This window comes from Aquila chrysaetos, chromosome Z (assembly GCF_900496995.4).
Source record: "Aquila chrysaetos chrysaetos chromosome Z, bAquChr1.4, whole genome shotgun sequence".
NCBI lineage: Eukaryota > Metazoa > Chordata > Aves > Accipitriformes > Accipitridae > Aquila > Aquila chrysaetos.
Window position 1 is genome coordinate 71,293,326 of NC_044030.1, and position 22,963 is coordinate 71,316,288.

At 39.4% G+C, this 22,963-nt stretch overlaps 1 protein-coding gene across 3 annotated transcripts in view; it reads left to right on the forward strand.

Moving 5' to 3' along the window:
• The window catches only part of PAIP1 (poly(A) binding protein interacting protein 1), a 28,694-nt gene that overhangs the window by 1,053 nt on the left and 4,678 nt on the right, over nucleotides 1-22,963 (forward strand). For 2 of the 3 annotated variants that reach the window (XM_030004517.2, XM_030004518.2), the window contains exons 2-8: nucleotides 411-528; nucleotides 4,215-4,396; nucleotides 9,779-9,967; nucleotides 13,036-13,148; nucleotides 16,448-16,559; nucleotides 17,826-17,951; nucleotides 21,608-21,714. In XM_030004517.2, coding sequence (XP_029860377.1) covers nucleotides 498-528; nucleotides 4,215-4,396; nucleotides 9,779-9,967; nucleotides 13,036-13,148; nucleotides 16,448-16,559; nucleotides 17,826-17,951; nucleotides 21,608-21,714 — 860 coding nt within the window. In that variant the 5' untranslated portion in view covers nucleotides 411-497. Of the gene's footprint in view, nucleotides 1-410; nucleotides 529-2,707; nucleotides 2,982-4,214; nucleotides 4,397-9,778; nucleotides 9,968-13,035; nucleotides 13,149-16,447; nucleotides 16,560-17,825; nucleotides 17,952-21,607; nucleotides 21,715-22,963 lie in introns of those variants that run through there. The other variant, XM_030004516.2, reaches the window with a different exon arrangement.

Consider the following 22,963-nt stretch of genomic DNA (forward strand, 5'->3'; position numbering starts at 1 on the left):
AACATTGGAGTTTGTGGTTCCTCAGCACCAGGCACTGCAGGTGTGTGCAGTATTGCTTCTGAATTAACTTTTAGACTATTAGGTAACATGCTTAGGACAAAGCAGGTAACTCCTCTAGTGGCTATTTGTAAGTGGTCATAAGGGCATTTGGTGAAAGTTTTAATCCAGTCATTGGGTGCTTAGCATATGTCTTGCTAGCTTAGCTGTCTCAGGTTTTCTGCTGTTTGGCCTCAGAGGGTTGAAGTAATTGACGGGAGTTCAGCCGCTTGGGCCAGAACATTCTAAGCAGAATTTGAGGCGTTGTCTAAAGGGGTTGACTATTGTAGGTAGTATTTGGGATTGTAATTTTGGATTTAATTGTCTGAAAGACTCTTTTTTTTTTTTTTTTTTTTTGTTGTTTTTTGTTACAGGTGTCTACACTTGGGAGGAGAAACTGGGTTCCCAACTAAACACAGCTGCTCTCATGCAAACTTCGGTAGTGCATCTGTAATGAAAAGATGGACCTGGGATCGCATTCCACGCTAAACGGTAAGTAGTTGCCAAACAGTCATTAAATTAAGATGATATAGAACATCTGCTAAGTGAAAAGGACTCACATTTATGACCAAAGGTGAAAAGTTGTCTGGTTCAATAATGATAACCCGAGGCATTTAGTTCCTCAGAGGTGTATACCTTAAAGAATGAGATTTGCTTTCTTGAAAGACTGGCATATTAAAAAGTGATGCCAGTATATAGTGATGGTTTTCTTAAAGCCTCACGATCCTGAGACCAGTGATGGAGAATCTTAATGTCCTTTTTCACATTAATGTAAGCTTTTCATTCTCCTCCAGATAAGGTAAAGTCTACAGATGTGACCAGAGGTCACAATATAGGCTTTAAAGCTGGAGCTGAAATAACACGATAATACTGAATATTTTTAATATAGTTATTTTAGTAGCTAATTTGTGATCTTTAAAGGATTACTAATACTGCTTAAATCTAGTTTTGACAATTGTTTACAAAAGGGAAGTCTTCCGATTTTTTGAAGACTCATCAAAATCTCCTACATTTGCTCTCATTTCAGTTGCAGAGTATAGATTTGTTAGTTTACCAGTCTTCACTTACAGTAAGGGTCACCTAGGAACAGTTTTCCCATGAGCCTAATTAATTTTAACTGTGTCGCTTTTACTGTCTGGCCAACTTTGTCTCTCACCAAAAATCAGTCCAATCCATGCCTTGGGGGAGTAACAAATATTTTACACCCTAGCTCCGCTCCCCCCCCCCCCTTAATAATTAAAACTTGTAAAATGTAGTAATAATCCAAATAGGAACATAACTTCTAAAGGCACTGTTTTACAATACAATTGGATTTTTTTTTTAAATACAAGGCAGTGCTACTGTGATTTTTTTTGTAATGTTTCATACATATTTGCATATATTTCACCCCGTCATGAATGATGGACAGAGTTTGACCCAACACCACAAAAGCCTTTGACTTTGGCTGTGGAAGGAAGAGGTGGCAAGGCCAGCACAGGCCTGGCTGTTCAGGGAGACCGAATACAAACATCGCCCGCAGGATGAGCTGAGGTTGTTGTGGGCACCCCAGGTCTCAGTCACCGTCCTGCACCTTGGAAGCAGATTGTGATCTGCAGTTTGCAAAGCAAGTAGAGCAAGGCTCTGGACTGAAATGGAACAAAAATAGGTGAATTAAATTGTGAAGGGGCACGTGAATTGCATCATTCGCAGTTAATGTGATAATATTAGCAAACTGCATTATGTGGACAGCCTCCTTCAGTTAGTTCCTGTTGGCATGGAAGGTTTTAAAAATTAAATCAGAAGAGCTTTTGTTCTCACGTCATGCATAAATTATACATGAAAATGCATTATTCTGAACAAACACATTTGTATTGAATAGCCCTAACAGTACAATAATATTGTCACGTTGTTGGCTTAAATTTAGAATTGAGCTTGCAGCTTTCCCACGCAAACCCCTTTTTTGTGGCAGCAGCTGTATGCGCACAGTGTAGCATGATGCACGCGTAGCTACAGGTCTCCTACTGAGTGTAGCTGCGGCCTTGGTCTCGTTATGGCCGCCTCAGGCTGTTTCTTCCTGTAGGGAAGCGATTGCAAGAGAATAGTGACTTTTTGAAAATGCCGTTTCCAAGCTCCTTGCGGTTTTTGAGGAAGGTGTGACTCGGGTACGGCCGGCAGCCCCGGAACCGGCTGCTGACGCAAGCAAACCCCACGCTGGTCGGTTGCTGCGAGTCGAGCCCGTGCTGGGGTCGGGGGGTGGGGGCGAGGAATGCTGACTCATCCGTTCTGAATACGTGAGGTTGGCAACGCGGCCCCAAATCCGGGCGAAAGCCTTTAACCCGTGGCAGCCGAGCGGGCCTAGCCGGCGGGGGCAGCTCTCGCCGACACCCCGCCTGGGGCGGGGCCGCCCGGGCTCCCGCGGCGGGGGGCGGGGCCGCGGCCGCCCGGCGGGCCGCGCTCTCCCGCCTCCGGCCGGCGGCCCCGCGCCGAGGTTGCTATAGCGACGGGCGCGGGCAAGCCGCGAGGGGGCGCTGTCAGCCGCGGCGGGCCGCGACCATCGTGGCGGTGAAGGTGGGGGTGAAACTGAAAGTGAAGGGCTCGGGCCGCTGTGGGGCGTGGCCGGACTGCGCCCCGCCCCCTGGGCCCCAGGCGATTTCCGCGCCGGTCGCCGGCTCCCTCCCATGAGCGCTTGAGTCGCCCTTCTCTGAGCATGTCGGAGAGTTTCGACCGAGCTCCAGGTGCCGGCCGAGGCCGAAGCCGGGGCCGAGGAGGCGCCGCTCCCTTCAGCGGCGCTGCTTCCTTCAGCGGCGCGGGCGCGTTGGAGAGCGGTGGCGGGGCCCGCCTCAGGGGCAGCGGTTCCCACAGCTCAGGCTTGGCCCAGGAGCAGCATCACCAAACGGGCGGCCTCTTCGCACGGCAGGAACCACTGCGGCCTCCGAAGACGGCGCCGCTGGGCGCCAGCATCGCAGGTACGGGCCGCCGCGCAGCGGCCCCCTCCCCGCCCCTCTGGAGGCCCCCGGTGTTGGGGGGCAGCCCCCTGAAGCCAGCCACGCTCCCCTCATTAGCCTGCACCGCTCCGCTCCTGCTTCGCTTGTTGTTCCGACTCCCCCTTCCCCGACCCCGCTTCGCTGTCCCACTGAGACTGGAGCCGTGGGGCTTCCCCCCCACCTCCTTCTGGCCTGGCCGCAGGGACGCGTCCTTTTTCCCACCCCCGCACCTAGGGGTAGAGAGGTCAGTGCAGCCTGAGGGCCAGCGCTCTGCACACCCTGGGCACTTGCCCAGCTCCTCTCGGCACTGCAGGGAGATGAGCCGCGTAGGGGCACCTGCACCTTTCCTCAGAAGAGGGGTCATGTGTCTGGGTTATGGGCCTGTACCCAGGTAAAGGTGCAGTGTTGTATTGCAACACCTCTCTGTCCATCCCCCCCTTTCTGTGTCCTCACATCTGTGTGTGCTTTTTATCCATCTGTTAATCTGACCACAGGTGGTCTCAGCCTTCCCCTTATTGAAGAACTCCAGCCTTAAGGTTTGCCAAAATATAAACCCAACCCACCAGTAACACAAAGCATTGTTTGTTGGTTAGGTTTTTCGGGTAGGTATTGAGTTCTGTTTTCAGGAAACTTAGGAGCTAATCTGTAAAGATACATTTGGAAAATGTGGAAAATAACACTGTTTCATTGGATTTTTTGGCAAATGGTGTAGGAGAACAATAATAGGTAAGTGTCTTTGAGGATCATGTTAAAAACTAGTGTTGTTAAAAATGAGCAATGTCTTCCATTTATTGACCTTCCAAATCTTGCATTTGTATCTGAAATCTGTGAAAAACCCACAAGATGAGCAAGCATACCATAAGCAGGTTTACTAGTTTCTCAGGTTAGCCCTTTTAGAAAACATGTTTTTATGGGAAAGAGCTTTTTTTTTTTTTTTTCCCCTCCTCCTTCCTCTCCCCTTTTTTGGTCATTTTCACATGAACATTGTGTTTACTTTCTGTTGTGTAGAAAGACATCTAGGTAGAGTTTGCTAAAGTGACAACTTTATTCATACTTAAAAGAACAATAAAAACAATATATTTGAAGTAAACTTGAAAGTATATTTGTAGTAAAAGTGTATTTAAAGTCCAAAAATTATGTATTCTGTGTGTACTCTGTGTGAATACATAATAGTTCAGCCATTTCTAAGAAAAGCTGTTGACAAAAACTTTTCAGAACACCTCCAACAGACAGGAATTCCATCTCGATCACAAGATAAAGTTTCGGTTCCTGATTCTGGACCAGCAGTGGCTGAACCTCGGGTGGCTGTAGCTCCTGTGGTAACATCAAAGTTGTCTGTTAAAGCACCTGAGTTCTATCCATCAGGATACAACCAGAACTTCAATCAGAACTTCGCAGTGAGTGTTCATCTTCTCCTTTCAGTATATGCCAATTTACTTATATTCGGATTATCAATGTTTTCTTGAGATCTTGTGTATTAGATGACTTGAATGCTGCATTTGCTGAAGAGATTCCAAAAATTCTGACGGTAACCCCCAGAGTCATAGCCAGAATGTTAAGTGATAATGGGTGAATATCGCAGTGTACATGAGAGCCTTTAGTGTGGGATATTTTGCTAAAGCTTGCTGTAGTTAACCACATTCCTTGTTGATTACACCAAGCATTGATTAAACCCAATATCAGAGTAAGCTGTGGTTCTGGTGACTGCCTCTGTTGTAGTTACATGTGTGCTGCATTTTAAGTAAAGGCTTAGCTGCATTTTTATGCAGGTTTCACAGGGTTTTGAAGCAAGTATGGGAGAAAAGTTGAACTTTAGTTTCCCTGAGCACAGGCTTTACCTTTCCTAAATTTACTGTGCCATGGGTATGATTGGCCATGACTGCCTAACTCACTGTACTTTTAATTCCTTCAGTGGTGTTGTATCACCAAAGGGCAAAAAAGTAGGGTTAGGCTCATTCCTAGAAGTTACCTACCCACCAGACTAAGGGCGATCTCAGATCAGTATTTTAGATGCATCATCTAATAAAAGTTGGTACTTCTTATTTTCTACTCCGTTGTCTTCCATGTTATTGCTTTAGTAATTCTCCTCCAGGGAAGATCTGTGTGAATTCTTGGAATATGCTTTTGTTATGCAAGCAGCCAAACTCTGGTACTGTATATAAACAGGTGGGAACTATTACTTTTACAAATACAATTAAGTGATTAAAAAACAATTATACTGAAACAAATAGATTTTGAATAATTTAGAGAAAAATACTTTATTAGAATGCTAAATATGGTGCCTTGGTGTTTTGACGTCTTTTCCTTACCAGTAAAAATGATATTATCTTAATGTTACCAGCTTTGGGAGCTTACTGAGTAGAATTACTGTCCTGGATAATACAAGCCCATATAGCCAATATATAACTTAACAAAATGCCAACAGGAACATGCTTCAGTGAGTGCATAATCTAGGGGAAAAATAACTACTTTGCCCCAGTATGTTACATGTTTTCTATAAATAAAGTATTTCAGTTTCAAGACAAAGAAAAAAAAAAGCCATTTGGAAAGGGATACATAATGCAGACTTACAATTACACAGTTTTGAGGCCAGCAGTGTTGCTTTTCAGCTGTTTTGCAAAAACATATAACATGTGGCAGTTGCTGGTTGCTGTGTTGTAGGAATATGCTGTGAATGTGACTCATCTATTAATAAAAATACCTCTTAAAATGCTAACAAAACCTAGAACATTTATTTGGAAGTATGTTGCAGGGACCTTAATCTAATCAGAATATACTAGGCATAGAGTACTGGTGTTTCAGACTTTTGTCCTTCACTATTACAAAGTTTGGGGTTTTTTTAGTGACTAAATTAAATTCATAAACTGGGCTCACTTGCAATAAAAATAAGAAATGTAGCATGCTTTACTATTATACAGATTTTGACCATGAGTTTTAACATTTAAATCAAAACAAACTTTTGAGAAACTTCTGTTTTTTCTGATTTGAAATTAACAATTTTTAGCTTTCATTTATAATGTTCCCTGCAATATTTAGATCTGAAAACTCACTTATTAAAATACGGGGTAGTTTTGCTATTAATATTGTTTTAGAAATAAAGTATTGATTTCTTGTTTGATTGTACGTTATTGTAATTACTATATGTGTCCATATAACATTTGATTATTATATTAGTTAATTTCCAGTTCTGATACTCAAAACTATCAGTTACCTGTGAAGATAGTTTTAAGGGGTACAGCATACAAGACATACTAGAATTTTCAGGAAAACTTTACTGGGACTTTGGGGAAGGAAGACCTCCACGGAGTTCTCTGTTTGCATGCAGCTGTCTACTACATTGGAAGTTGTGGATGTCAGCAGTAGAATTGGTGACTACATTTAGGTTTGGATTGCCAGTAAGAAATGTCAGACTTGTTCTCTGGCATGGGTGTATGATGGTGATATGGCTGTCACTCCATCAGAAGGGCAGAATGATGTTCTCATTTCATGGTTTTAGGAGTGAGATTTGTATTATGTTAGGTGGAATACTTCCCTCTCCCATTTTTTGGTTTTTGTTTTTGGTTTGGTTTGGTTTTTTACTGCAGTTAATTTCCAAAAGGAAGCTAAGCAGCCTCAGTGTTGGTTTTATACATTTAGCCAAGCATGAGGGTGCTACTTAACCTCATGCAGCATGGATAGGTGATTTTGTATATGCAAAAGTCTTTGTACTTAAATTTGCAATAACTTTACTGTAAACTTGTTGAGTGCATATAATCTGAAGGGATAAAAAAAAGCTTGTTCCCAAGAAGTCTGAAGAGAAACAAATCCAATGATAAATTATTAGTGAATAAATTCAGAAGTGGAAATGTTGTGGATACTTACCAGGTATAGGAAAGTGGTAATTAGCACATGTATAGAAACAGATCCCAAGACCAGATTTGGCTCATGGATCTTTTCTATAGACTTTCTGGTTTTTATCTTTATGTAAATCAGAGGAGTTTTAGTACCTATTTAGCCTTTTTGTTCTTAAGTCTTTAAACTCATGAGCTGACTCTTAGTAAAAGAGAGGCAAATCTATAATCTTTAAATTGGGGACTCTCTTGTTGAGGATTCCATCCTATAGCTATCAAACAGAAGGATTAGACAGCCTTAGCTTGACTGAGAAATCATTGAAATTAATGGAATATTTCTAGTTTACTTTCATGGCTTTGAATCATGAATTTGTAATGAATGTATAAACTTACAGCCTCCTGTTAGCCAACTGCTGTATAAAAACAAGAGGGATTTGCTTTGTTTCCTTTACTTGATAACAGTATGTGGTGCTATTTTCTCTGTTAAATCTTAAAATCTGCTGATGAGAAGTGCAAGTGGTTTATGTCTAGAAGTTAATGGACTAAATTTGATTAGCTTTTAAAGTATCAAGTGTTACTATTTTAGCAATATATACCTTTATTATAATGCTTAAATTATTAATTTTTCTTTCCCACTTGTTCTGTTCCCTGGCATAATTGCTAAAACCTAGACTGCTTTTAGAGTTGCATATTTAGTACAGGTAGATGAACGTGATACAGAATTTAGCTTCTGTGTTTAACCTTTTAATTACAAAATGGAAAGAGGAGTATGAATACAGGGACACCAGTATACCAAATAGTATTGGGACCCCTTCCAAAACAAGGACATTCTCTTCCAAGACTGAATTCTTGTTAGGCGAGTATGAGAGGGAGATACCGTCCTCTCTAAATGAGGATCTCATAACAACCTGATGGCTGTCAGAAAGAGCAGCTTCTTTTACTAGTCACAGCAACTGCATTCCCTGCAACCTGGCTGGAGATTTTTCAGACAGGTTGTCTGGAGAGATGCTAGTTCAGCTGTGTGTGATTAAGCTGCAGTTGTTGCACAATAATGTCATAGTTCTGTGGAATAAAATAGTTTTAAGTTTATTGTACAGAACCTTTACTGGGTTATTTGAAATTGCCTACTAAAAGTTTATGTCCTTTAGAGAAATAGAATATTAGGAAGTTACACATAAGCCTGTTAGCCTTTATTCTTTGGCTTTCTAAGCTCCAAACCATTAGAATCTTAGAATGCTTTAGGTTGGAAAGAACCCCTGAAGTTCCTCTGCTGCAATCCCCAATTCAGAGCAAAACCAACTCAGATCAGGTTGTTGAAGGCTTTATCCTTACGAGTAGTAATTTGCCACGATTTCCGTAAACCCATATTTTTTTCCTATATCTGATGGGCAACATTAAGTAACTTTAGTATTATTTACTGGGCAAATACTCTACTTAATTAAACATTATAGGAAATCTTTCTAGTTTTTATTTTCTTACATTGATGTGTCCCCCATTAGCTTAATTTTTATACCCTTTTGAGATGGGTCTTTGAAGAATTCTGGAAAACCTGTTTTTTTTTCCCCACACAGGTCATGAAATTCATATCAATACTTCATTTTCAGCAATGTGTATCTGTTTTTCTCCACAGTTCATATGCAGATAATCTTTCACAGATCCATGTTGCTTTACAGTAGAGACTGAGGCATTCTGAAGACAAAGTAAACAACACCCCCTCATTAAGGAAGGGGTGGTGGGGAGAGGGGGATTATAATTATAAACCTTATCAATGTATTTATGTCCACTGAGTAAAGAAAAAGTGTTTTATCGTATTTAGCTCAATTTTTCATTAGTGATATAGCTTAAACCTTTTTCTTGTTGAACAGTAGTTCAGTTGAGAATTCTGATGTTCTGTATGTTACCCTTACGTCTTGAATCGCTAATTATAAGTCATTTCTTTAGCAGTCCCTCTTCAGGCTCTTGCTTGCACTTCTTACAGCTTTGAGATGCTTTTCACAATCTTTTGTGTAGTGTGACAAAGTGTATTATTTGTACTGTGTTATTACTAGTGACATTACAAAGTGTGCTGCTTCCTTTGCTATTCCCCTGATATACTAGCTTTATAATCATCCAGAACGGTATTGCCTTTAGATACTGTTACATACATGCATTCCTGAATAGACAAAACTTGCAGCCTTCTGTTCCATCAGCAGGAGCATAAACATAGATAAAGTGATATTGTGCTAGCTCATCCTTTCTTTAGGGAGCAGATGTGTTTAGTGTCCGTTTTTTAACCTCAGTAGCTGCAAATTAATGCAATACCTTTTGAATAGTTTCATTTCATGCCTTGTAATCTTTCATCCATTGCCAAGAGATGCAAATTTGCTGACTTTAAAAGATGAGTTTTCTGGCTATACTTTCTACGTGGGAACACTACACTGTATTTATTGTATTTCTGTAATTTCTCACCCTTCTGCGTATTTTGGAGCACTATACACTATGTAAGCCCAAAATACTTTGTTTCAAATTTTCAATTATTTTTCCTTCTACAGTTCATATATCTGCAGTACAATTTGTGTGCACATCAGGAATGGGTGTTGAGCCTCAGTTTGGTATTTTTATTCTTAACAGATACACTTACTTATTAGTTTGTTAGTTAATCTTGCACCCAGCTTGGCAAACTGTTTGATTTCTTTTTATTCTGTCTTTTGATGTGTTTTGCTGGGAGACCCAAATCTCTATAAAAACAAGTTACCTAGTTCTTGAAGATGATAGGACTACTGGAGCTTTCTGATGCATTGAGGTCTATGGTCTCTAAAAATGTTGAAGTGAACTGTGTAATAAAGATCACTATCAAGTATGCAGAGACTCAAGACTTAAGGGCTATATGGTTACTTCTGGAGATAGTAAGTGTAACAACATTATTTTAGATTCCTTTTAAATAGTTGGTATATTCTTTCACTACTATAGGATTCTTCCTTTGAAGAGAGATATGATGGCTATCTGACTTTGGCAGAATATGTACAAGACTTCCTAAATCACCTCACCGAGCAACCAGGTTGTTTTGAAACTGAAATAGAGCAGTTTGCTGAAACACTGAATGGCTGGGTCACTGCAGATGAAGCTTTACAAGAACTTGTTGAACTCATCTATCAGCAGGTAGCCTGTGTATTCTGTTTTATAACATGGGTATTATGCCTCTGTTACCTAGTGTCCAAGATAAGCATACTGGTATTATTTGTTAAGTAATTGTATCTGCGTAGCATTTTAATGGTTTGAATTTTTCTTTTTAGACTGAAACACATAGGGAAATATTTTGCTCAACAAATTGAAATGGTAGCTAAAGTGTGGCATACCTAGATAGTTGATAAATTTCCCTGTTTCCTTTGTTGTGTATTTGGATCTCCTGCATCACATTAAATTAGATTTGAAATTACAGCACTTTAATTAAAGGGAGTTGTATTTGAATTGCCATATTTGTATAGTAGAGATTGAAGAAGCTCTTAAGCAATGTCAGAGTTGTACATTTTTATTCTGTCCTGCAAAAAATTTCATCATAATACTAAGATACTTCTAATTACTTGGTATTTTAAAAAATTAAATTTATACCTACTGTACACATCACCCTTTGGGAAATGCTCCGTTATTGACAGGCTTTCTTCTTCATTTGGAATATACCTATTTCAGAACAGCATAAAGGAAGGAAAGGAAGGCTTGTCTAATGGTAACTAGGTCCAGTCCCATTGATGGCCATGGAAATGAGGACAGAGACCTTGAGCTGAACTCTGTACTAATTGGGGGAGCCATTGGAAAGAACAGCTTACTATGTGTTGCTTAGCAAATGAGCTGCTCTTACTGTCTTTTGGGCTTGCTGCAGAGAATGAAGTCACACTTGTGCTTGCTATTTATTACATTGGGTGTCTCACTTTCCTGGGTTGGTTGCTTTCAAATTCTACCTTGAACGCAAACTCTTACTCACCTTTTAAGCGCAGATACTTGCAGAATATTTTAATCTGGCGTATGTAGAAGCTGCATGACTGGTTGGTCATTGTACAGGACTATAGAGTCTCAAGTTTCTTATTATCATACAGAATTGATGTACATTTAATTCAGAACCATTTAATTAGATGTTAAGATTACTTGTGCTGTGTTTGGCAGCATCATTCTCCCATCCTTTATTTGAACACATGGAGGATAGTTAAAAAAAGATTAACATATTCCATATAACTTTATTGGAAGAAAAAAAGAAGAATTTATCCTATTTTTAACTTCATATATGTTAAATATATTGACTCTCATTTAATGTAAATCTTTAATGTTGCCTCTCCTATTTAAAAACAAGTCCACTTTTAGGGTTGGCTGTGCCTTCCCGAGCTGCAAAGCATGCTTCGCTGAAGTTATATGAAAAATAAAACAGCACAAAAAAGCTGTGCTAGTATCCAAAAGCATCTGATTTTAGTTTGTTGTATGTCAGGATAGGATAGTGGTCGAGTAGAAGTCAACTATGCTTATTATTCTTCTGTCTTGAGCAGATGCTCAGGTATTTGTGTTTCCTGGCTTATCACAAAACAATTAAAATTGCGGAAGTATATTTATAAGCATCTGCTTCAGTGATGTTAATTTAACCCAACTGAGCAGATTTACAGATGCTAGGTTTGTGAAGGAAGAAGACTAAAATGTAGGAAACCCAGTCTTCCCTTCATCTGTGTGTCAGGTATCTTAGCCTGCCTGTAAGTATTAATTACGTACTTCCCCCTGTTCTTCCTAATCCATTTATGTCTCTGGGCAGAGTGAAGTACCAGTTCTCTTGTTTTCCAAAAGTTGAATGCTGACTTCATAGCTTAAGAATCTTGACTGTTGTGTAGTTAATACAGTGGATTGTTCCTGTTACAGCAACTAAAATTTCTCAAGATATATATTGGTAGATTAGGCTTTATGCTTAGATTGTGACCTTTGAGTCAGAGATAAACTGGGATTACCAGCAAAAACAGTTCGGGGAAGATGATATTGCACTGTAATGATTGGTTATTAGGAAGATGTAAGGTGCTTTTGGCCTCTGTGTGCTATGCCAGGTCATAATACCTAAAATTTAATTGTTTCAGTATTTGATGGAACCACAAATACAGACCAACTAATTGGGAAGACAATGTTTAAAAAATACAGATGAGGTTTGAAGAATTTTTGTGTGTGTTTGGTTTGGGGTTTTTTGTTAGGAAAGAGAAGTGTAATTTAAGTGATGTATTTTGCCTTATAAAAAAGGGGGCACCTCTTCTAGTCCAAGCAGCTGATTGAACCAAAGCACCAAAAAGCTCATTAGGTATTTCACATGCCTCGTACTGGAAACTAAATTCTATTTTATTATCTTAATTACTTAAACCTGTTGTATCTTCTAAAGACAGTTCAGTTTTTTCCAGTGACTTTATGCACATAGTACAGTTACATTGAGGGCATATTTTTCTCTGCCTGTGGAAGGTAACTAGCTATAATGCATTGGCATGGTAATGCAAGATGCTTTTTTCAAACATTTTTCAAATGTTGTGGAATTTCGTTGCTCCCACCTGGTTTTAGATGACAAAAATGTAAATGTTCAACACTAACAGGACTTTTTTTAGAAAAAAGGACCCATCAAGAGCTATTCAGTATAATGATACAGTTTTAACCTCTGAATCAAGATTTTGCTATTCTGCAGATTGCTGGAGCATGTACAGGAGAAAGTATTTACCTCTACTTGCCGTGTTCTTGTACTCTTTCCCTGGGCATTCACTATTCCCAAAAATAGATTCTGGGATAAATTGCTCTTAGACTGAATGAAGGAGACTTTATCATATTTTTGTTTTAAAGTACTCATTGCTCCTTGAGGGCGTACATGTCCCTGAAAAAGTGTCTTAATGTCCACTGTTGTTTTTTTGTATAAACAGTTTGTAAGTGACTTTCAGACACTCCTTGGTTGTAGGTCACAATGGAGAACACATGGCATAATGGTGGTTGTGTTCTTAAAGCCACAAAATCACAGTATAATGAACTTTTAAAGTCCTGAAATGCATATAGCAAAGTGTTGATGAGATATTATTTGTCATGTTAATTTTTGTAATTATTAATGTTCTGCTCTTCAGTTGTCTAATCAACTGTTGTTAAATGCATTTTTCAAAAAAGCTTTTAAACTTATTTCCTGATAGCCTAATCATGAGTTTTATGAATAATTTATTTTTCCACTTTTATTTTGGAAGGCCACATCTGTCCCAAATTTTTCGTACATGGGAGCACGGTTGTGTAACTATCTATCTCACCATCTAACCATTAGCCCACAAAGTGGGAACTTCCGACAGTTGTTACTTCAAAGGTCAGTATCAGCATCTCATTTTAAGCTTGTTACTTTCTCATGTTACATGTCATCTTATTTTGTATGTAACTCTTAATGTTGTGTGCAAAGAGGTATATATTTAAAATAGAAGTTTAGACTGAAGATTATTAAAGCACAGGTACATACTGGACATTGAATACATATATTTTTAAATATTTTAATTTTTTTAAGTATGAAAATAGGAGTCAATTCAGAGTTCTGTAGGCTCTTTTGAACTGAGTATCTTAGACTGATCACAAATTACAGGGTAAATTTGAAAGCTAGTCAACTTTAAAAGTATACTAAATGTATATATGTGTACTGTCCTTGTCCTTTGACTCTTGCCAGGACTTACTTTATTGTGTTTTTTTCTTTAATTACTTTTCCAGCTGGATTTGCTGTGTAAGGTTTGTTCCTTGATGGATAACTGACTTCATGAAGTAGATGCATAAAAGACAGGATAAATTTCTTCAATTTTCAGTTACTACAGAGTTCTAGTGGTTTACGGTTTAATAATGTATTGGGTCTGACTGAGATGGAGTTAATACTCCCCATAGCAGCCCTCATAGCGCTGTGCTCTGCATCAGTAGCTAGAAAGGTGTTGATAACACACCAGTGTTTTGGCTACTGCTGAGCAGCGCTGGTACAGCATCAAGGCTGTCTCTCCACCATTTTTGCCCCCCGCCTCAATGGCAGGCTGGGGCAGGGCAAGATCTTGGGAGGGGACATAACCAGGACAGCTGACCTAAACTAACCAAACAGATATTCCATACTACATGAGATCAGCTCAGATAAAAAAGCTAAGTAAAGGGAGACAGAAGGCGGGGCATTTTTGTCTTCCGGAGCAACCACTACGTGTACTGAAGCCCTGCTTCCCAGGAAGTGGCTAGGCATCGCCTGCTGATGGGAAGTAGAGAATAACATAATTTGGTTTTCTTTGCTCTTGCTTTATTAAACTGTCCTTATCTTGACCCACGAGCCTTTTGTTATATTTTCTCCCCCCTGTCCAGCTGAGAATGGGGAGTGATAGAGCGGCTTTGGTGGGCACCTGGCATCCAGCTAGGGTCAACCCACCACAAATAATGATTAGACTTTGTAGTTGACAAAAATACAACTTTTTTTAAATGGATATATTTCCATTTAAATCTTACTGCATGACATTTGAAGGAGTGGTACACTTTAATACTTCAGAATTCTTTAGAAATTACCATTTTTTTTCTTTAAGGACTCCTGGCTTTCTAAGCTTCAGGCTTGCTTTTTATTTTAAAAGCTTAACTTAGTCCACCTGTGTTTAGGAGCAAAAGTATGATAAACTCAAACAGCAATGCATTCTGATGCTCTCTTATCAAGAGTGGTGGCTTATGGAGAAACTGAAAATATTTATTTTTTCCCTTATCCCAAAGCAGATGAGCCTTTTTGCTTTCAAAACTACCACTTTAATCTTCTGGCTTTTTAACTATGTTTGTTACTTGAACATGAAGGAAATCCTTGTTAATGTTGGAATATCTCGTTCCTTGTTTTTAAAGCCAACCCAGTAGGTAACATTCATTTTAGCACCCTGAAGCCATGAATTCTAAGTTGCTTATGTTTTTATTGCTAATATGGATGGAATTTGGGAGGTGGGGGGAAGGGGGATAAACAACCTAACAATATGACCACCAAGAGCTCCTCTTCTGTTTCTCAGCCCAAGTTTCTACCTTCCATTTTGTATATTGGCTCCTTAGATTTTTCAGTTTCTCCAGTGTTTCTTAATCCATTACATAGCCATTGAGAATACATTAGAAGTTGCCTGGCTTTCCTTCTATTTCAAATATTTTTTTAATTCTGTTTTTGAACTGCTATGTAAACTTGTATATTTTTGGCACAGTTGTTGAATACTAGAATAATTACCTCACTGCCATGTTACCTTAATCTTCTGTATTTCTATGTATATCTAAATTTTAGAATCATAGAATGGTTTGAGTTAGAAAGAACCTTAAAGACCATCTAGTTCCAACCCCCCTGACATGGGCAGGGACACTTTCTTCTAGACCAGGTTGCTCAAAGCGCCATCCAGCCTGGCCTTGAACACTTCCAGGGATGGGGCATCCACAGCTTCTCTGGACAACCTGTTCCAGTGCCTCATCACCCTCAGTGAAGAACTTCTTACTTACCTCTAATGTAAATCTACCTTTCAGTTTAAAGCCATTACCCCTCATCCTATCACTACACTCCCTGTTAAAGGGTCCCTCCCCACCTTTCTTGTAGGCCCCCTTGTGGCACTGGAAGGCTGCTGTAAGGTCTCCCCAGAGCCTTCCCTTCTCCAGGCTAAACTCTCTCAGCTTGTCCTCACAGGGGAGGTGCCTCAGCCCTCTGGTCATCGTTGTGGCCTTCCTCTGGACCTGCTTAAGCAGGTCCATGTTTTTCTTATTTTGGGGGCCGCAGAGCTGAACGCAGTACTCCAGGTGGGGTCTCACAAGAGTGGCATAGAGGGACAGAATCATCTCCTTGACTTGCTGACCATGCTGCTTTTGATGCGGCCCAGGATAGGGTGGGCTTTCTGGGCAGCTAACGCTTGTTGCCAGCTCATACTCAGTTTTTCATCCACCAATACCCCGAAGTCCTTCTCTGCAGGACTGCTCTCAATCTGCTCATTGCCCAGCCTGTATTTTTTGCTTGGGATTGCCCTGACCCGCGTGCAGGACCTTGTACTTGGCCTTGTTGCACTTCATGAGGTTTGTGTGGGTGTACCTCTCAAGCCTGTCAGGGTCCCTCTGGATGGGATCCCTTCCCTCTAGAGTATCAACCACACCACTCAGCTTGGTGTCGTCATGAATTATGCATTACTGTCACTTAAAATGGTGAGATAAAGAGTTTATCAAATAACTGTAAAGGCATCTAAGACAATGTGTGCAGCACCCTGAAAGGGGGAAAACGTCTTGGAGAGTGTATCTACTTTATTTCTGTGGACATTTGGCTGCCTGTGTCAAACTTCCTGGACCCATATTCTAATATATAAACTGTGTAACTGTCCTTTAATTTTTACATATTGTAACTTGCTCTGTTTCATTTTTCTGTCTCGGATATCTCAGTGCTTGAAAACATAATCATGTAATCATATGTATTCATCTAAAAGGATGCAAATCCATGGTGTCTTTGTGAAGTCCTCTCATTTAATTCACAAATCATACTTCCAAGCATTCAGCATTTAACAGTTTTAATGCAGTTCATAAGTTCTTAGCATTCTGTTAAATAAATAGCATGTTACATGTGTTAGGATGTCTACAGATGATGTGATTTTTTTGTTTTAATATTTACAGGTGTCGAACAGAGTATGAAAACAGAGATGAAGCTACCAGAGGAGATGAGACTACTCGAAAACAATTTCATGCCTTTGTGTTGTTCTTAGCGGAACTTTACCTTAACCTAGAGGTAAGAAGAAAGTTGCATGTCAGGTGATTCTTCATTAATTTCTTTTGTTGTGTTTAGGTGAACACTGAAATGGAATATAGTTTGAGGTGTTTTTCTAAAGGGAGAGGGGAATAAAGTAAAAGAACTTTAGAACATGTTCATTATAACGTGTGTCCAAGAAACAGATAAACAAAAAAGGACAAGATCATTAGAAGAGAAGTGTATAAAGATTTTTTAAAAAGTGTAAAAATTCATAAAAAGAATGAACCATAAACCACCTTTGGAATGAAGCTTTTGGTATTTTCTTCTGACTGGCAAAACCCCTAGATGACTATGCTTAACCAACACAGGAAGTGCTACAACCTAGCAGAAGCAGATCAGTATCAATAACTCATGTAATTCAGTATTCAGCCACTAATAGGAGCTATTTTCAAACCCTTCAGGAAGATGTGGAAATGGTCAAAATGAGCGATTAAAAATACAGAGCTTTAGAGATATTTCTTCTAAAGGTTGAGTCCTTGGCTTATGCATGAAGCGTGAAATCTTGTGTTTAGATTGGTTTTTTGTATCTGTGATATGTACACAAAAGTGTATGTACACTTAAAACTTCTTTGACTCATACCTGTGAGTTCAGTAAGTTCAGTAACTGCTGTAGTGTACCTAAAAATATATCTTTGACTACATTATTTCAATGGTTTGATTTAAGAAGACACTGTAAAAATGTTCTTCTGGCATGAGGAAAGAAAACAATTCTCTGACTGTTTGATTTCTATTCATAAGTGGGCCTTGAAATGTGTTTTTCACTTGCTAGAAGTAAAAAGAAAGATTTGCAGAGGGTTTGGGGGAGGGGGAGTTGTCCAGTTCTGTGCCGTATACTGTTTATTTTTAAACCATTTTCTACAATTTTTTTAAATACATAAAGAGCACCTTGTAGAAGTAAGCCACTACAGCTGTAGAGAATACATAATGTAGTATGGGAAAGAGCATGGGGTTCTGGGAATTTGGAATTTTGTGGACCATTTGTCAGGCATTTGGTAGCTTTTCTTATAATGTATTAACAAAGAAACAAAATGCTAGATGTGCTTTGTTATGTATATGTCAGAATTGTAAGGATATTACTCAAAGTGTGTGTTCTAAAATAGTTACAGTATTTGGCATGTTCTTCCAACTAAAGAGCTAAACTATGTTGATCACAAACCAAATCATACAGCATTCAAGAGAGAAAATGTGACTAAATTAATTTCTAAAACTTAACTCTTTTAAATGTTTTTTATATATATTTTGCAGATTAAAGGAACAAAGGGACAGGTAATGCGAGCAGAAGTTCTTCAAGAAGGCCTTCGGGAATTACTAAATGCACTCTTCTCTAATCCTGTGGATAGTAATTTGATATGTGCAGTGAAACTGCTGAAGGTGAGATGGTAATTTTAAAAGAAAAAAAACAAGTTTTTTTAACCTTCCTACCTTTGGGTGCAGTGGGGAAAACTGCAAATGAGGAAGTGTTTATAGGGGTTTGTGCATTACATCATTAGCAGAGCAAGCTGTACTTTTTTTTCCTTAGTACCATTATGAAATTGAGACAACAAAAAAGTAACATACTGTTCTAAAAGTAAAATGCAAGGCCATTTGTGTACATACAAGAGCAGTAGAACTGAAGCTAATGGGCAAAGGAGCAAGCAGTCTCTTCAGATCTCAGTTTGCTGCTTCTGGTGTGGGAGAAAACTGTAACCAAGTTGAATGAATTGTGGGGTTTTGGGTATGTTCTCTGTTCTGAAGGACACTCAGCAGTTAAGGTCTACCACTTCTTGTGGCAAAAAGTTCTTGATACCAGTTATGTCATACTGTATTGTCTGCATCATTACTACTGTAGAAATACATACATTTCTCTTTCATAATGAAAACAAAGCAGTTTGCTCTTAAGTTTTACTTTTTCTTAAAAAATTGTTGGCCTCTATGCAGGGAGAAACTTTTGTCTTCACTAGCCATGGTGATAGCTGGGGAAAAAACAGTTTCTTTTAGGAATGAAGGTTAAAAGCTAAACAGTATTTTACTGGAGTCCTAGTTTCTGGGTTTTTGTGGTTGGTTGGTTTTTCCTCATTCTCGCTTCCTCCCACTCCACTATTTCTCAGACTCTTCTATCTTGAATTCCAATTCTGGCAGCTTCTTTTGATATGGTAAATGGGGAATAGGGAAGAGAAGTTTTACATCTCCCAGTTTAAACCCTTCATTTGAAGGTTGAGTGTTTAAGCAGGTTGCTTCATAGCAAATGTGCTCGTTCAACATAACCTCACATTTAGTCCTGTGGTCGATCCATGTGTTGACAGTGCTTCCCTGAGGCAAGGCCCACTGAAGAACCTTTCAGAAAGGCAGTATGCTGCTGGTTTTGGCTGGGATAGAGTTAATTTTCTTCATAGTAGCTAGTATGGGGCTGTGTTTCGGATTTGTGCTAAAAGCAGTGTTGGTAATGCCGAGATATTTTCGTTATTGCGAAGCAGTACTTACACAGAGTCAAGGCATTTTCTGCTTCTTACACCGTCCCACCAGTGACTAGGCTGGGGGTGCACAATAAGTTGGGAGGGGACACAGCTGGGACAGCTGACCCCAACTGACCAGAGGGGTATTCCAGACCATAGGACATCATGCTCAGTATATAAAGCTGGGGGAAGAAGAAGGAAGGGGGGACGTTTAGAGTGATGGTGTTTGTCTTCCCAAGTAACTGTTAGGTGTGATGGAGCCCTGCTTTCCTGGAGATGGCTGAACACCTGCCTGCCCATGGGAAGTGGTGAATGAATTCCTTGGTTTGCTTTGCTTGTGTGTGCGGCTTTTGCTCTACCTGTTAAACTGTCTTTATCTCAGCCCATGAGTTTTCTCACTTTTAGCCTTCTGATTCTCTCCCCCTTTCCACTGTGAGGGAGGTGAGTGAGCGGCTGTGTGGTGCTTAGTTGCCGGATGGGGTTAAACCACAACAGACCTTTTTGGCACCCAACATGGGGCACAAAGGGTTTGGGATAACAACAGATTTGATTGGAATCAAGCCATAGTTGCTGTGAGGTGGACCTGTTCCAGTGTGGCCTTATCCATGGGTGACAATGCCTTCAGAGATATACCTGTTCCAGCATGGCCTTACACACAGCCACAGTCCCTTCAGAAGTAACCTGCTCCAACATGGCCTTACCTGTGGCTGCAGTTCCCTCCAGGGGTGTACCCGCTCTGTCATGGTCTTATCCATGGCCACACGCTTTGAGGTGCTCCAGTGTGACCTCATACACAGCCACTGATGCTTTAAGGTGTACCTGCTGCAGCATGGACTTGGGCCACAATCCCTTCAGAGGTATATCTGCTGTGGTTAGGTTTATTTTAGAATGGATGCTGTGAAGCCAAATAAATATTCCAAAAATATCCACAGAAATAGTGAGACCTCCACCTTCTTTGGAGAAACAACTAGAAAAACCAGCAGCACTGCAAAGTTTCCTGATTTGTATATGCCACGGCCACAGACAGTTGAGCGTGTCCTGCTTCCATGTGGGCTCATCCACAGGTCACAGGCCCTTCGAACAGCAATGATCCCCTGGCCATCTGCCAGCCCAGGTGCATTGCCATTGCTGTTATCAAAATGTTCCCAGGCACAGCAGAGTAAGATGATAAAGCAGTACAGCAAGCAGCAAAAGCAAAAAGCAGCTATTAACGAGCACTAAACTCTAATATACAATAAGGCAAGCAAGCCCCATGAAGCACAGGAGCCTGCCAATTAAAAGCTAAGCAGCAGTAACAGCTATAAGTTTCATCTAGCGCATATACAAATCAGGAAACTTTGCAGTGCTGCTGGTTTTTCTAGTTGTTTCTCCAAAGAAGGTGGAGGTCTCACTATTTCTGTGGATATTCTTGGAATATTTATTTGGCTTCACAGCATCCATTCTAAAATAAACCTAAATTATTTTAAGACACGTTGCTAAATCTGAAAGGTGTTACAGAACAGAGGTTTGGTTGGTTTTTTTTTTTAATGCAAGTGTTTTCTGACATCTTATAGTATCTACACATGTTGGAGTACATCTGTAGCTAGATTGGGCTACCTCATGAAACCTTAGTTTCACTACTGAAGCAATAAATGTCTCCTGTTGTCTTCTCCATTTAATATAGTGACAGATACAGGTTTTTCACCTGTTTGCTTTGCAATATGTTTATTTTTAATTAAACCTTCTTGGTGCTATTATCTCATTATCTAGGATCAAGGTAGGACTGCAGTATAAAACTGGGAATACCAAACAAGCACTGACTAAGATGCTTGCTTTTACCTTTGCATTTTATTCCTTTGTATCACCAGGTGCCATTCCAAGCATTTTGGATCATGTAATATTTACGCTGAGTAGACCAGAAATTGCTGTTAACTTTGATCATAGTGGCAAACTTAATTTTTCTGATTTAACTCCTACTTTGCAATTATTGGGCAATGAAGTACCTATTCTTAACATAAAAGGCTTCCATTCACAGCAGTTCTAGACTGTCTGCTGCTAAAGCCCTCTGAGCAGCAGCTTCAGCCTCGCAGATTTTATGTATTAAAATTTGGGCTGGCTTGGTCAGATAATTCTTGGCTCCTCTTGTATATACCCAGATGAAGTTCTCTGGCATGGCTGATACTGGCTAAGTTGACTGAAGTGTTTGTAAAATTTATTAAACTGTTTGTTATTCTCAGGTAAGCTGGTGGCATCATCTGCAAAAATAAGGTCTCCTTTTTTATAGCATGTACTTAAGTAAGAGCTGACAAATGTTACTGAAGAGTTGTTTCAAAATCATATTTCAAGACTGAAAGGAGAGAGGTGGCTGTGAACTTCTAAGTAACATAAACATCGGACATAGAGTTACCAGTTTAATCTACAAGGTCTATTAACTTATTTGGCAAAAAGATGTAGGCAGTTGGGAGCTTCAGCCCTCACGTATTCACACAATGCATCTAAATGTTACAAATTGTTACGGAATCTCTTCTGTTGACAGTTTAATAAAGTTCTGTAATTTTCTTAAAAGAAACAAACAAAAAAACCAACAACAACAAAAAATTAATCCCTTGTATTTAGTTGACAGGCTCAGTTTTAGAAGATGCCTGGAAAGAAAAAGGAAAGAATGATATGGAGGAAATGATTCAGAGAATTGAAAATGTTGTGTTGGATGCAAACTGTAGCAGGTGAGTAGATAAATTTACGTGCAATGTTTTGATTTTATATTAAACAGAACACCTTAAAAATCTTCAAGAATAATGAACATGTCCAAAACGTTATCTTAAAAACTTGTATTTATGAAAAGTAAGGTGATGCTTGGGTCACTTCCCATTTTAAAAAAAAAAAAAAAGGCATTTTTTCAGTTGAGGTTTGAGGGGGTTGGGGTATTTTTGTTTGGTTGGTTTTGTATTTTATCTTTTAATGGAAATGCATGTTGCACGCTAATGATTTTTTTTTTTTTAAACCTTTTAGGCCTTGAGATCTTCCATAAGTGCTTTAGGCATTAAGAGGAACTATATATACAAAGAGACAATAGTGGCCATATCTCATAGTTTATACTTTTAAATCTGAACCTAACAGTATTAAATATATACAAATTGCTACAAATGTAAAGGCAAAATGGAATATGCTTTGTGGTTGGTTTTTTTTTTTTTTTTTTTCCCTGGAGAGTATACCTTTTTGGCAGGGTCTTACTGCAGTCAGGAAAAAAATGAGTGGTTGGCTAATGTATTCTGCTTCTCAATTTGCAGTCAACTGTGTGTATGAGGTTCTCTGATTCTGCTGTACTTCATTCTCCGATTCTTGCAAACTTAATAAAAACGTATGGAGGGTTCAGACACAGTGTGACCTGATCTCTTCCCATATGGAAGGAGGCCAACAGGTAGCTCATAGCATCTGTGGGTTGTAATTGGACTTCCTGTAAGGAGGATGAGGAAGATTTTGCTTCAGGAACCAGAGAAAATGGATAGCACAAGCTGTGGCTTCAAAGACACAGAAGCACAAGCTTATTTTAATAGAGAAAACAACTGAAAACTTATTTATTTATTTATTCCTTAATGACTTATCCATGGACTTGCTTAAAAGAAGAACACAATTTCTGTTATTTTAGGGATGAAATGGGTGGTGGTATTTTCTCATGTTGACTGCAAAATTTCAGTGTGATTAAGAGGCCTAAAGTTAGAAGCATGAATTAGATGATTAAAATACAATTTGAAGATCATCCTAGTTTTTCCCAGTATTACCCTGTTGTCAGAAAAGGATTTGTTAGTCAACTTGTGCTGCAGGTTTGGTATCTTGATAAAAACTATAGCAATTTCTGTTTCATGTGGGCTCCTTAATTTACCACAGAGGAGGTGGAGAGGGTGAGTGTATCATAATTGACACATAAAGCATCTAGACTTGCAGAGAAAAAAAATTAACTCAGTTATCTGCAGA